This window comes from Oryx dammah, unplaced genomic scaffold (genome assembly GCF_014754425.2).
Source record: "Oryx dammah isolate SB20612 unplaced genomic scaffold, SCBI_Odam_1.1 HiC_scaffold_17, whole genome shotgun sequence".
NCBI lineage: Eukaryota > Metazoa > Chordata > Mammalia > Artiodactyla > Bovidae > Oryx > Oryx dammah.
The window spans coordinates 50,924,459-50,940,872 of record NW_024070201.1 but is presented as its reverse complement, the minus strand read 5'-3'; the positions used below and the strand labels follow the sequence as shown (position 1 = coordinate 50,940,872).

General features: G+C 35.9%; 1 protein-coding gene across 2 annotated transcripts in view; it reads left to right on the top strand.

Annotated features, from left to right (window-relative positions):
* Positions 1 to 15,397, top strand: part of RAB6A (RAB6A, member RAS oncogene family) — an 86,061-nt gene extending 70,664 nt beyond the window's left edge. For both annotated transcript variants that reach the window (XM_040258803.1, XM_040258804.1), the window contains exons 7-8: positions 12,065 to 12,131; positions 13,116 to 15,397. In XM_040258803.1, the coding sequence (XP_040114737.1) occupies positions 12,065 to 12,131; positions 13,116 to 13,180 (132 nt within the window). In that variant the 3' untranslated portion in view covers positions 13,181 to 15,397. The remainder of the gene's footprint in view (positions 1 to 12,064; positions 12,132 to 13,115) is intronic.
* The last annotated feature ends 1,017 nt before the right edge of the window (positions 15,398 to 16,414 follow it).

Genomic DNA, 16,414 nt, shown 5'->3' with positions numbered 1-16,414 from the left:
TATTGTCTTCTGGCTTCCATTGTTTTTAATGAGAAGGGAACTCTAATTTATATCATTCTCTGTTTGTAATGTGTTGTTGTAAAGTATTTTTCCTGTCCCATTTTCTTATTTTCTCCAGTGGCACATCTATTAAATGACTTGATATTATCCCATGCCTGCTAGTCATTAAGGCTTCTGCTCATTGTTTTTATTACCTTATTTTCCTCTCTTTTCAGATTATATATTATTATTGATGTGTCTTCAAGTTCACTAATCCTTTTTCTGCCATATCTAAACTGTGATGAAGTCCATTCAGTGAATTTATTATTTCAGATATTGTAATTCAGTCCTAAATTTTTTTATTTCTTAAAATTCCCATTTCTTTGTCAGAATTCTCCATCTGTTCAATCATTATGGCCATTGTTACCTTCAAGTTCTTGAACATATTTGAGTAATTGCTTTGAAATTCTTGTCTGCTAATTCCACCATGGGAAGTATCTGATGGCTCAGCAGTAGAGCATCCACCTGCAGTGCAGGAGACACAAGTTCAATACATGGGTCAGAAAGATCCCCTGGAGAAGGAAATGGCAACCCACTCCAGTGTTCTTGCCTGGGAAATCCTGTGGACAGAAGAGCCTGGCAGGCTACAGTCTAGGGGGGTCGCAAAAGAGTCGGACACGACTGAGTGACTAAACAGCAACAAATTCCAACATTTGGGTCAGCTAAGAGCCTATTTCTGATGTTTACTTTTTCTCTTGACTCTAAGTAGATTTTTCTTTTCTGTTTCATGTATCTAGTGATTTTTTATTGTATGCTTGGCATAGTATATACATAGAGATTCTGGTTTCTGTTATTTTTCTCTAAAATTTGGGATTGTATTATGGCAGGTTGTTATATTGCTGCCTGATGAACATGAATTTGTATAGTCTTGATATTATGCAGTTCGGGTGGGCCTGTAGAAAGCCTGAGATGTTTAGCAAGTTTTTCTATTTTGGTGAGATTCAAACTCTAAACTATATCCCTGATGCAAGCGGTAGCTGAAATCTCTGCTCATTTCTTTCAGCATTCTTTCTAGCTTTTGCTTTCAAGTAGTTCCTTGAAGTCACCTACATGGTGACTCCTTAGAGCTTCTCCTACATGTGTACCATTAAGGAGTTAACTGAGAGTTTGTAGGAATTTTATGTGTAAATTTTAGGGCCTCTTGGCTCCCTCCTTTTTGTTATTTCCTTCATCAGTATGGCCATCCTGGTAGTCAGTTGACACCTCAAACATGTAAAACTCTAGTTTTTGCTTGAGTTCTAACCACCCTTTATTGTACAAGCTAGGATTGGCTCTTGGGAAAACCTGTTGATAAGCATGACTCTCACCCATTGAGTTTTGTTTTTCCCAGGATTGAATTACTTCTAGTTTGTATCTCCTCTTGTTACTCTTGAAAGTCTTCAAATAGTTGTTCAGAGTTAATAATTGCTATCTGCAAGAGTGTTAGTCCTATACAAGCTGCTGTGCTATTACCAAAAGTGGAGTCTATCTTGAACTGGGGTAAAAATATCTGATAAATGAAATAGCTGAGACTATTTAGCATGTACATACTTAGTCTTATTTAATATTGAAGGTTAGTTTACTCCTCGATTCTATATGTTGTTGCTTATCTAAGATCAGTGTAAGTAGATCTTTGAAGTAAATTATTTGGTCAGTGAGTAACATATCAAAAGAAGTGATTTTGAAGAAATAATGTCAAATTCCTTCCGAATTTTTGTTGTAAAAAAAAATAAAATAATTAAAAAATAAAAAAAAAGAAAAAAAAGAATTTTTGTTGTAGGTCAGTAACAATTTAGAAATGGTGCTGGTATTCAAAAATTTACCAGGTAAATTTTACAGTCCAGTCACTTCCCTGGAACACATTGGGAATCACACTCTTGTGAGCTGTTCAGTAACCATTGTGTATGTTTATTCAGCCATGTGTTTGCAAAACAGAATTCCTTTTGATGATTGTGCATTGTACTCATTTTATTTGACAGAATCATGCCTTTTCACTGAAGGTAAACAGAAGTCATTCTGTATATAAGACATGTTTATCAGTACTAAAGGTACCATCTAGTTGTACTTTACATATACAGAGATGTCTTTTTAGTTTTTTCTGCTAATTGGATTCCTCCTCCCTACTCCCTCATGTACTGGCTTATAATACATATAATAAACATAATAAAAGCTTAAAATGGGCTTTCTCTATTGCTTGTTTTCATTTGTAAACAATTCTAGGAGAGAGTTCACTAATGCATCATTTAATGTCTAACCATGGTTCAAGTAATTGGGTCTTAGTGCCTGAGAGCTTTGGCTTAAAATAAAATAAATTTATTCTTACTCATTATTGCTACTTATTCTTCTTATTTAAAAATGATCTTTGCTTAAAACCTTTTACTCTTTAGTCTGGTTTAAGCACTTAACTCTGAAATCCTGATGGAAACACAGCCTAAGAAAAATTTACCCTTTATTTTTCTAAATTTGTTCTTAAAAAAATAATAATAATAATATTGTTTTCTTTGTGAAAGTGGTCTCATATTTAAATTGCTGAAGGAAATGGTAATGATAAGGTAATATTTAAGGTTCTACTTCATTTTTCATCTGATAATTAATACATTATTTTAGTAAAGTATTCACTGTGTGGGTGTTACCCTTCTTGCTATATTATGTAATTTTGCATTACTGGAAAATGAAATAGAACTGAAACACTCCTTGATCTTTCTCTTCTAAAATCATCAATACTTATCAGAAGAAAAAGATTTGTTTGAAAGAGAGGAGGACTTTTTGGGAAATTAATGATAAGTGATGGGCATCAGCACTAACAACTCAGTGAAAACTTGTGTACTGTTCATCGTGGAGTTGCATGTGTATATGAAAAAAATTGTTTTATATGTACTGAGAAGACATACTTACTTTCAGCATTGGTAGGGATGTTGTCTCTTCCACACCACCATATCCCATGTCAACTATAGTACTTGACTCATAGCAGATCTTAATCTTGTAATTTATCACATACCTTATTCCACAAGTATCAAGTGCCTACAGTGTGTATTACCTCTGTAGGTTTTTTGGAGAATATAAAGTGATATAAAATACGATTCTCAACTTCAAAACATTTATAGCTGAGGAAAAGAATCACATTCTCATGAAATCTGTGTAGTGAAAGGTAGGTAGTATGTGATAAAAGATGCAAATGCTACATGATAGTAAGATTCACATAATTATTGAGATGTAAAATGAATAGTGACACAAGGATGTATATTTGTTGCAGAAATGAATAAGATCATATTCAGATAGGATGATCAAGGAAGACTTTGTTTATAAATGCCGCAAAGGGGACTTCCTTGGTGGTCCAGTAGCTAAGACTCTGTGCTCTCGACACAGGGGCCCCAAGTTTGATCCCTGTCTGGGGACTAGATCCCGTGTGCCACAACTAAGACCTGGTGCAGCCAAATAAATAATTATTTCAATGCCGTGAAAAAAAGTTAAATCCTTGAGAAGTATATTTGAGGACTTCCTGATGGTCCAGTGATTAAGACTCCACACTTCCAATGCAGGGGACATGGATTCAATCCCTGGTCAGGGAACTAAGATCCCACATGCTGTATGGCTCAGCCCTCCAAAAAAGGAGTATATTTGATTTAGATACATAAAAGACAGATGATACTCCAAGAAAGAAGAGCAATTAACATATAGTACAAGAGTGCCTGGTACACATTGTATAAATACTTGTCATAAATCATAAATATTAAGTTTAAAACACTTCTTTGTTGTCTTCTTACCAAGTACTTTACATACAGTATATAAAGGCTTAGATTTTTGTTGAATACAAGAATGAATCCATGTAACAGTCCTCTAAGTCTGCTGCTATTGTTTTCCTGATTTTAGAAGATCTGAGACACAGAAATTATACAGTTTTCTCCAAATTACCCAGCTACTATGTGTTAGAACCACTTAATATACCAAGTGTTGATCTCACTTATTCCCATAGTATCCCTGTGAAGTAGATAGGTATATCCATCTCACTGTGAGGAAACCAAAGTTTTAGAGGGTAAGTGTCTTGCTTAAGATTATAGCTGAAGCTAGAATTTGAACCCAGATCTATTTAATTCCAAAATCTGTGCTCTTAACCCTACACCACTCTGCTTCTTTCATATTTAACCTTACCCCTAATTTATCCTTTTGTGCTTTATATCCCTAACACGGTAGGACTTTAATATCACTGAATGGTCAGGAATCCATATACAAGTGGATATGAACTGGTTAAATGAGAAATTATTATATTGCCCATGTTCTTATTAATTCACTCATCAGATATTTATTGATCCCCTCCTACATGCCTAGTTCTGTTGTGTTATAGGCACTGGAGATACAATAGTTAGCAAAATATCATAATTCCATACCATTATGAAGTTTGCATTCTAGTATGAAAAGTTAGGCAATAAATGAAAATACAGTACTTAATGAGGCTATAAGTGCCGTGGAAAAAAGTAAAAGTAAGGTCAGGGAAATAAAGAGTAGTAGTTAAAGTGTTAGGATATTGATGTTTTATGGAAGATAATCAAGAAAAGCTTTTCTGATAAGGATATTTGAACAGATATCTAAAGGAATTGAGGAAGTATGTTGTTTATGTATTTGGGGAAGAACATTCTAAGCATCAAGTGCAATGAGAAGTTCAAAGATACTTGGCATGTTTAAGGATTAGTAAGGCTGCTTCAGTTAGAGTGAAGTGAAGGAGGAGGCAAGTGATAGGAAATAAACTTACAGAGGGATAATACTAGGGGACAGAGATCCACGTCCATGCAGGCTGTAACAAGGATTTAGGCTTTTATTCTGAGTAATATGGGATTCCCAGGTGGCTCAGCAGTAAAAAAATCCGCCTGCCAGTGCAGGGACACGGGTTCAATCCCTGGGTGTGGAAGATCCCCTGGAGGAGGAAATGGCAACCCATTTCAGTATTCTTGCCTGGTGAATCTCCATGGATGGAGGAGCCTGGCTGGCTGAATAATCTGAGTAATATAGGAAGCTGTTGGAAAGTTTTAATCAGAGATTTGACATGCTATGGTTTAGGATTTAAAAGAAGTCACTGGCTACTCTGTAAAAGTAGACTGTAGAGGGGTAAGAGTAGAAGCAAAAAGATTATTCAGAGTTATTGGGGAAAAAAAAACAAAACCAAAAACCCAGGTAATAAAGTAACCTTTTATTTAAGAAATGCTTGGCTACTAAAAATAGAAATCTAGCAAAAAAAATCAAAGTTAACAAATACTGAGCACACATGTGCAAATGATAGTGATGTAAATACACTCTGTGCTCTTACAAAGATTATGTTCATAATGGGAAAATTTTTTATATGTTAATGGAGCTGATTAGGATAGCTTGCGGAATGGAATTTCCTCTTGCTTATAAAATACTTAGTTACTTTTATAATAAAGGTAAGAACTGGTAGCAACAGTGATTTTACTTTGAGATCTCCAATTTACCCCTTTAAATGAAATACCTTAAATTATAGCCCAAACTTTATTCAACTTTAAAGTTTCTGTGGAGAGCCAATATTCAGCTTGTCATCATCCCCAAAGCTAATTCCTGTAGCTGTCACTGCAATTTAAAATGTCTATTTCCCCCTAGAAATTACAAGTAAAATACCATACACCTGGAGGTCCGAGTGGAATTGATACGATTTTTCCAGGAAAGGAAAATGTCCTAGTAAGCATCCTGGCAAGGATGACCCAGAATGTCTGTAGAAAGTGGATTCTTGGAACTTCCTTGGTGGTGCAGTGGTTAAGACGCCATGCTTCCAATGCAGGGGGTGTGGGTTCAATCTCTGGTTGGGGAACTAAGGCCCAAAATGCCACATGGTGCAGCCAAAAAATAAAAACAAAAAACTTAAAGAAATAAAGTGGATACTCAGTAAATACAAGTGAGAGGATTTTAAAAAAATATTACCAACAGTACTAACCCCATAGTTAGTCAACTGTCATTTCTAATTTAGCAGAACCCTCTGTTAGCATATTGTTGGCATTTAAGAAATAGATTTTCCTTTAATAATTTAAAACAGCTTAAACCTCTAAAGTTTTCTCCTTCTCGTCTTTTACATTTATTTATGTAAGGGTTGAACTTGGTTTTTGTAAAGCGTTTTCTTGGCCCATTTTCAGATGTCTTAAGTTTAGTATAAGTTAGTTAAGTTAGTGACATTGTCCTTTTTAATTGACCCTTTTAACTGAAATATTTTGGAGGAGAACTAAATTTTTCAAATACATTGATTAAAGCTATAGGTAAAAATTTTAAGTTACAGAAAATGGATTAAATTTTTATGTCTGTAATTTGTGTATAATCAGTGTTTCACAAAGCAAACTCCTATACCCAGAATCGATTGTTAGCTATTTAACATAGCTCTTCCCACAGAAGAAACAACTTCCAATTATACTAGGCAACATAAGATAATAGGAAAAATATGAACTTCGGAATCTTGGCTCTGCTGTTCATTTGGTGAACGGCAAATACTCTCTTTAGCCTTAGATTTCTGTAAAATGGCGATATTAATACCTTCCTTACAAGTTACTGCAAGGACAAAAATGAGAAAATATGTGAAGTTAAACACTCAGTATTAGCTTCTTTCTTGCCTTACTTGATTTGATTACTTCACACTCCTTACAGGTTATTGTTAGAGCATTGGCCTTTAACTTTCGCAGTACATTAGAATCATCTGGAGATCTTTGAATGAAACACTGAAGATCCAGCCCCACCCCAAACTGGCTTACTCTGTCTTTGGGGGTGGAACCCAAGCATCTGGTGTTTTGTTTGTTTTTAAGTTTCCTGGGTAATTCAGATGTACTATAGGTGTTGAGAACTACTGGTCTAGAGCAAAGGACTTCACACATAACCTTTCAATAAAGCTTTCGTGAAGTATTTAGTCCTAATTACTCTCAAAGTTAAATAAAACAGTGGGAAGAACCTATGGGATCATGTTAACCTATTTACTCTTCTGTGTGTAATATATTTAATTTTGTAGATAGCGGAGGCTTGTTGCTTTCTTTAAGTGTATATTTATCTGTGTGCATGTGTGTTCACTCAGTCACGTCCAACTCTTTGCAACCCAGTGGACCATAACCCACCAGGTTCCTCTATCCATGAGATTTTCCAGGCAAGAATACTGGAGTGGGTTGCCATTTCCTCCTCCATGGGATCGTCCCAACCTAGGGATCGAACCCATGTCTCCTTCATTGTAGGAGGCTTCTTTACCATTGAGCCAATGGGGAAGCCCATATTTCTCTGATCTACCAGTTGTTCTGGTTCCTCTTGTCATTTTCTCCCATTATATTTTCCTCGTGTTAGTCAAATCCTAACTTTTTAAAAAAAATTCTTTTTCATATTTGATTGGAGATACTTAGAGGCATTTGTTTTTCATCAAATTGAAGTTCATCAGTGTTTTCCTTCACTGTCACTGCATATTCCTTTTATATTTCCTTTTTCTATAAGAAACTGAATACATTAATTTCTTTTGTTGCCTTTTTTGGGAGTTGGGAGAATTTGATGGGCATAAGTATTGCTAATTTTTCTTTCACTTGATTAAAAAAAAGAGGCTTTCTCAGATCTGTGGTCATGTGCTAAATAGTATTATGGATAGTCATGCCTAAAGAATTAGCTGAGAATTCAGATGCAAGTGAACTCAAAAAAGTCAGTAGTTAAAGGCACTAACAACCATTTGTACTGTACTCTGTTTTCTAATGTGTTTTCACCATTCTTTCAGTTAACATTAAAAAAAAAAATCTATTGCATGTCATGTACTAGGATAGCAAAAATGAAATATGAGCCTTGTCCTCCAGTGGTTAAAGTCTAGAGGGATAGACAGGTAAATAGGCCATTGCAATCAGTGTATTAAAAGTTCTGAAAGAAGAAATACAGGGTGCTATCGGAATATATAGAAGTATTTAATTGATTGTAAGATGATGGGATTGAAGGATTCTGGTAGTGGGTTAGGGATGTTTTTCTCAGGAATTATCAGGAAATGGATCCTCAGGGATCTGTCAGCTAGACTGATTGGGCTGGGAGTAGGGGAGGATGTTCCAAGGAGAAGCAGCATCATTATGACCTTTGAACTGCACGACTATGTCCCCCTTTTTATTAGAAGGAATCTAAGGATTAGAGGAATTCATATCCTTGAGGTCACAAAACTTGTAATAATGGGGTAGTTAGTACCAGAGAGTTTCTTAGCTCAAATTCTGTGTCTTTCTATAAACACATTAAGTACTGTAAACATATTAAATACTGTAAACACATTAAATACTGTGCTATGATGTATTATGAGAATAGGTAGTTGACTGTAATTCTAACAATATCCTCCTTGAAAGACCTCATTAGTTATCTGCTTTTCACTAATTAGAACTTATTTTAATTTTTTTTAAAGTCTCAAAACTTGTAAACTTCATTCCATTTTCATGGAAGGTAAACAGACCTCTGTGCCTCCACCATAAAAACAAAAAAATTCAATTTCTAAGCGAGCATGTAATAAAATATCCTTTGGAGCCAAAAAGATTATGTAGATTATAAACCGGTAGGCAGTTAATTAAATAAATATTTCATGTCCAGCCAAGCTATGAGATCTTGGGGGTAATTTCTAGATTTCCCTAAGGAAGGACATTTCAGTTCTGCTTAAATATTTTCAGATGGTTTCTCCCAGCCCGTACACCTTTCCTGTCAGTTTTATATAATTTCCTAAAGCAGAATTTTCTGTCTGTTGGTGTTTTGCTGTAGTCCTCGAATTCTTGCAGAATTTCATAACATTTGGAAAAACATTGTGTTTCCATAGTCCACAGGGCCATGGATGGTTGTGAATGATATTTTATTCTAATAGAAATAGAGCTACTGTATATGAAAGACTTTCTATATAACAGATCATCTTTAAGCAGTTTACATAATGATTTCACTTAATTTTCATAGTAATCTAGTTGGTTATGTGTACTATTATCTTAAGTCTATTATACAGATAAGAAAATTGAGGAACAGAAAGATGGCCTGTCAAGTGACCTACCCAGAATGTAAAAACTTCACCTTTTAATTTTTAGCCATCTACCTTAGTATCTTTTGTTTTCAATATGTGATTTATATGACTTTATATTTATAGTAAGATGCTGGATTTATAGAAAGAAGTCTTAATGCATGCTTTTTTTTAGCACCTTCCTTTGCTAGGATGAAGTCCACATTCTTTGCAGGTCTGTCTTAGTCTGGCCTTCAATATATATAGATTCATTCTAATTCTTTTACATATTGTGTGTTCCAGCTGGTCTGGACTACCTATCCATCCTTGAAAATCATTGCAGCCAAAACTGAGTATCATCATTATAGAATGAATTTCTGGGATACAAGATTTAGTGCCATGTTGTCAGCTGCTAGATTATTCCAATAATCACTATACAGTATACTGGTTTGCAGCCCTAAATAGATGATTATTTTCAGTTGATTTTGGCAGGGGAACGCTTTTTTTTTTTCCAGTCTTTCTTATTGTCTATAAAATGTTTTTCTTCATACTCTATATTCTTCACTTCTGGATGAAAAGTGATTTTTAATGGATGTCAGACTTTCCTGATGCATAAAATTTTGAGCTGACAAAGGTGGCATTCTGCTTTTAGTGTATTACCTAATACTAATATATAAAAACTTCAAAAAGATTAGAATTATTGTCCAACTTTGCATGCATTAATTATAAACACTTGCTAGTTTTGAAAGGGCATAATACTTTTCCTACACTTATCTAAAGTACTGTGTCAATATATTTCTCTGTTCATTTTGCTTTTGTAAATTTTAAGTTATTTCTGTTCATAACATTAACAGCTTTCACAGACATTAATTGTTGCAATATTTATTCTTGTATCTAGATCTAGAGAATGCTGATCTTTATTTGAAACTGAGTATTCATATATTAATCCATATGGACCCGCCTTATACAGTTAACTAATGGCTTAATTCAAAAGCAGAGACATTACTTTGCCCGCTAAGGTCCGTCTAGTCAAGGCTATGGTTTTTCCCGTGGTCATGTATGGATGTGAGAGTTGGACTGTGAAGAAGGCTGAGTGCCGAAGAATTGATGCTTTTGAACTGTGGTGTTGGAGAAGACTCTTGAGAGTCCCTTGGACTGCAAGGAGATCCACCCAGTCCATTCTGAAGGCGATCAGCCCTGGGATTTCTTTGGAAGGAATGATGCTAAAGCTGAAACTCCAGTACTTTGGCCACCTCATGCAAAGAGTTGACTCATTGGAAAAGACTTTGATTGATGTTGGGAGGGGTTGGGGGCAGGAGGAGAAGGGGACGACAGAGGATGAGATGGCTGGATGGCATCACTGACTCGACGGCTGTGAGTCTAAGTGAACTCCGGGAGTTGGTGATGGACAGGGAGGCCTGGCGTGCTGCGATTCATGGGGTCGCAAAGAGTCGGACACGACTGAGCGACTGAACTGAACTGAATGGCTTAATTAATTGTATAATTAATTAATAATTAATGGGCTTTCCGCATAGCTCAGTTGGTAAAGAATCCGCCTGCAATGCAGGAAACCTGGGTTTGATCCCTGGGTTGGGAAGATTCCCTGGAGAAGAGAAAGGCTACCCACTCCAGTATTCTGGCCTAGAGAATTCCATGGACAGTCCATGGGATTACAGTCGGACACGACTGAGTGACTTTCACTTTCACTTCACTATATAATTAATGTTGTGTTGATTTGATTGATAGTAATTTATACAATTATTCATGATCTTTGGTCATGCACAGTTTCTTGAGTAGCAGAAATGATGTTAAGGTAAGCATTCTGCAGTTTTAAGTCTAATAACTGATTTTGGTTGAATATTGAGGCTAATGCCTAACTTTGGCACATCTTTAAAATGCTACTAAATGTTATAGAACCAAGACAATTATACTTTTATTCATATCTTGCTTAATCCTACCCCATCAAGCTATTGCCTACAGATAAGGATTTGCTCCTTTTCTATACTTCTTTCCGTAAACAGATTATTTATAGTTCCATTCTTTCATCTCTGGCCTTCTTTCTGTTACTTCTCACTTCTCATTTTAATACAGCAACATTTATGGAACACAAACTCTGAGTGCTTTCCATGCTATGGTTTTCAACTGAGTGAAATCTTTAAATCCCAACTCAAATGTCATTGCCTAAGAATTTTTCTCAACTGCTTGAACAGGGCCTTCTTACAGCTGTGTTCGCCTATCGTTTTCTACTTCCTTAGTTTATAGCACTCATAACATTGTATCATAAGGAATGGTTTGAGTCTATATCCTTTGCCAAATTTTGAGCTCCTTACATCTAAAAACCACATCTTGTTCATTTCTGTGTCTCTGGAGAACTTTAGACAGTGCCTCAAGTAAGCAAGTACTTATTTATTTAGTACAGGTAGTTACATCATATGTGCACTTTAATTTATAGGAATTTTGCACTGAATGCCTAACAAAAAAGAGAAATGATTGAAATAATGTGGCAGTTTCACCTGCCATTCTACCCAGTAAGTGGATATCTAGGTCTGGGCACAAAGTAAAAGGTATAAATCTTTTGTCCTTCAGTCAGTTTCTGTTCCGCATGCCTCTCAAAGTGAACATCTCACCCAACTTGAGTGTGGTGTGGTGGTTTCTAAGATAGTGATTTCCGACTAGACTGACTTCTCATACTGTACACTAACTTTAGAACCTAACTCATTATAAATAAGATAGGAATGCCACTATACAGTTTAACTAAATTAATATTCTGTCCTTAATCTGAATTCCTATAGTACTTTGTTTTATGTGACTCAAATTATCTTTTTACTGCTTAGTTCTTAGCTGTTTGTTCATGTCTAACCTCACTTGTTGGAAAGCAAGGATCGTATCTTTATTCCTCTTTGTGTTTGGCATATTGGTTTTCATATAGCATTTGTTTATAGAATAGACATTTTAATGTGTTTTAATTGTGCTAAGGTCTAAGGAATAACCAAGAAGCCATATCCTTTAACTCAGCCATCCAGTGGTCTTTACTTGATGTCATTTGCTGAATTTCTCCTCCCAATTATCATGTTTTTTTGTCCCCCATAGCTCTTCCGACGTGTTGCAGCAGCTCTACCTGGAATGGAAAGCACACAGGACAGAAGCAGAGAAGACAGTATCCTTTTTGTTTCATAAGAAAATTTTGTTGTTAACATAGGCCTTTAAAGCCCAACTTGGTTGACTTAGGAATATTATGCCATTGCCTTTTAGAGCTAAGAATTGATGGTTTAGAAGCAAAAAAGCTCTGAGTTTTTCTATAGCAAATGCAGTCTGGTTATCCAAGTGTACTCTTTGCAGCCTGCTGCTCACTACAGTTAATCAGTGACAGGGTTTGTATTTGTTGTGCCTGCTTGGTTTTTAATGAGTAGGAAACTCCTAGCATCCCACCCTGCTGCTTCTTAATTTTGACTCCTCTTGACTCTGGGCTTTTTCACCACAGTATTTTCTAACATTTGAGCTTTCTACTTGGAATAGGCAGGAGATAACTCAGTCTGGAGCTTTATCACGGCCTCTGCTTTCAGAAATGGGGACAAAACAAAGCACATGTAAATTATTTATTTAAAAGAGTTTTTATATTTTCCTTATTTGTCACATATTTATCTTCTAGTGTTTTTCTATATGCAGACATTTTTATTAAAAGCCATGGAATTCATAGCACTTTATAGTCACCTCTTCCTATTTCTAAATGTTATGTGTTTTCTAAGCCTTTATTAATAGTATGATGTGTTCTATCGAGTTGAAGCCCAATTGTTTGTTAAATTCTGTCCCTATTGTTGGAACTCTTTCTTGTAGGCTGTTTTCAGATTTTTGTTACAGATAATTCCTTAAGGAACATCATCTTTGTATGGTTTCTTATTCTTGTAGAATAATTACTTTAGGATAGATTCTAATGAAGGGGAATTAACTTTGTTTGGAAACTTGCGGCATATAGGAGATAAAAGCACATTTATTTCATATGAGTACTTCATGTGGTGGACTAGCTATAGAGGAAATAATGGATGAGTAGGCTCTGAAGCCAAATAGGAATGGGAGAATCATTGGTGTCCAGGAGAATTGGAATTGTACTTCTCTGTTTATGGTTCCTTAACTTTTGTTTCAGTGATTGACATAAAACTGGAAAAGCCTCAGGAGCAGCCAGTCAGCGAAGGAGGCTGTTCCTGCTAATCCCCCATGGCATCTTCAGCTTTCCTCCAGAAGCTCACTGCTTTGGCCCCCTTACTCTTTCATTGACTGCAGTGTGAATATTGGCTTGAACCTTTTCCCTTCAGTAATAACGTATTGCAATTCATCATTGCTGCCTGTATCGTGGAGATGATCTATTAGCTTCACAAGCACAAAAAAGTCAGTGTCTTCATTATTTATATTTTACAAAAAGCCAGATGATTCCAGCATATTCCAGTGATAACTTTAAAAATTAGATACATTTTCTTAACATTGTTTTTCATTTTTAATGTTATGAGAATGTACTTCAAAATGATGGAACTCTCAACAGTATGTGGCTTGGTTACAGAATAGTTGTTCATAGGAGTACTTGCCTATGCCGACTTACTTGATCTCTCCCTGCTGTACTCACTTGTCCTTTACCCCATCTCCTACTCCTATCCACCCTCCCTCAAAACTAACAAGAGGAGGCAAAGCCAGACCAAGTCAGACCAAGCCCACTGGAATTACCTTGTATTTTAGCGATACCACTTGCTCTAGGCCTTGAGCCAAGATATCCAAAATTATTCTTGAGCACTGATATAAATTACTTAGACCTTAACTGAGGTCAAAACTCAGCTATCATGGAAGGCAGTGCTGGAATAAGGAAAGGGTTTCTGATATGTCTTCAGAATGAGTCCTAATGACCATACTAAGTACTTATAAGTAAATGAACATAAAATATATTTCTGACCAAAACAAATGATCCTTGCACATGTTAGACTCTGGGAGAGAAAAGTAAAAGCGCTTCAGAACAAGTTTTAAATATTTAATTCTTCTAAGAGCTAATTCTCCCAAGATTTTAAAATTGTCAAAATAGAGTTCTGATTGAAAAAGAAGACTTTTCTAAGCAATAGATTTCTCTTGAGTTTATTTCTTCCTTTGTTTCTTTTTTAAAAAATGCTATGCAGGCAAGTCACTGTAGAAATCAAATTCCTTTAAGAAGAACCAGTGCAAGAATTTAAATTTGGCATCTTAATCAAAACTACTGTAACAAGTGGAAACAATGATATCTAAAGCGTACCAACTGTAGACTCTTCAGCAGAATAGCAAATACTTTGCCCAGGACATTTGAGATCAAATTGAAGATGGAAAGTTTTCTTATAAGCCCTTAGAGGCAGATCTGAACAAGCATACATAGAAGAGGGAAAAGAGAGAATGAAAATAAAACTTAACATGCAGATTTATGCCTTATTTTTCAGCATTTTTTTTTTATGTTGGTTCTCTCAACCTGGTTTTGCTTTTTATTAGACCTGTATAGTTTGGTTAATTAGTGATTTGGTTTTATATTTAAGCTGCAATTAATCTTTTTTCTTTGATATTTATTTCTTTGCCTTTTTTAACTATTACTTTTTAGATGTTTTATTCAGTCTTTAGAGCTTCATCACAATGGCAATATGTATTTCCCTTAAAACACTGCAAACAAATATACTAGGAGTGCACCATTTTAATCTTTACTAGTTATTGTGAGATTGCTGTGTAAGTTAATAAACATATTTGTAAATACATTGTTTGCAGGAAGTAAATTTCTGAGTTACAGCTCAGGAAAAGCCTGCTGAATTTATGTTGTAAGCATTACTTAACACAGTATAAGGATGAAAAGACAGCAAAAATATCTTCATACTTCCTCATCCCCTCATTGCAACAAAGCCCTTAACTGGGAGAACCTTATTCCCCTCTCTTTCCTCTTCCTCCTCCACTTCCCACTTACTGTATCACCTTATAATATTCAGAGAGCACTTGGATTATGGGTCTGAATAGAGAAATGCTTTCAGATAATCATTAGCCCACATAGCCCAGTAACTTGTACTCAAAGATGGGATGGAGTTGTAAAGTGCTTTTATAATACAATATAATTGTTAAAGGCAAGGGTTGACTCTTTTGTTTTATTTTGACATGGCATGTCCTGAAATAAATACCAATTCAATATGGCAGATGGGTCGGTCATATTCTTTATTTGGAAGAAGTTGTGATTTCTGATATGGGGATGATTGTCTTCCTACACTGTAGCATTTGATGTATCTTTAAGGCAGTCACCAGTTATGCTGCTTTTAATATTGGTCTTTTTATTTGGCTTGGGGTTCTTCAACAGAAGCAGTGAAGTGTGTTCATAGTGCAGATTTTCTGTTTAATAAAGTTTTGCTGCCAAAAAAATGTATAAATAAACACAAAAGAAAACAATTATTGACTTGGTTTCCCATTCCTGCCAAAGTAATGAATTACCTTCTGCTACTTACTTCCTCCCAAGGACTATAAAGGGAATATGGAATCAAGATAAGTAACAACAAAACTGAGAAACCTCAGGGGAATCAGAAGACTCTCTTCTACTGTTGAGGGTGAGGGAAAGTGGCTGCAACTTGAAAGATAGGGTCACTGGTGGAGGCAATAATAAGATGTCTCAAGGAAAGCAGTTTAAGTTTTGCTTATGCCACCTCACTCTTAACTCCACTTTTGCTTTGAGACAGGAGTGACAAACTACACTTCCACCAAATCCAGCCTGCAACCTGTTTTTAAATTAAATTTTGTTAGACCTCAGCCATACTCACCTACAAAGACTGGGTTGAGTAGTTGTAGCCGACTTTATGGCCCCCAAAGCCAAAAATATTTATTATCTTTTACAGAAAAAGGGGCTGATCCCTGCCTTACGGCAAACCACAACTACCCCCATTACTATAGAAATGGAGGCCACAACCTAGATTACAGGTGCAGATATCCACAGGGGTGAAGTCAGGGCAGAATAGAATCTGTGAGGGAGTTGCCTGCTGATCTAGTGGTTAAGATTCTGGGCTTTCCCTGCTATGGCCCAGGTTAATCCCTGATCAGGAAACTGAGAATCCCACAAGCTGTGCAGCATGGCAAAAAAAAAAAAATCCTTGAGTAGTGAGAATGAAACTAGGTAGGAAGTAACTTATCTACCTTAGGCCTTTCACTCACTCACTATCCTTTGAAAACATTAGTTAGTGGTCTGTAATCTAGGGAGACTGCCTCCTACAAGAGTTGCTTCTTCCTAGACTGAATTTAAAGATTTGGTTTGGTGGGATGAAACTGAATGGCAACAGTCATATGTGGTCTTGTGGTTCCTAGAAAGCTGTGCCAAGGTTTGTCCCTTCCCTACCTTAATACTTGACATTCTGGTCTTTGGCTCTTGCCCAGTGTACCTTCCCAGAGTTATAGCCCAAACCCTAAGAGAATTCGGAC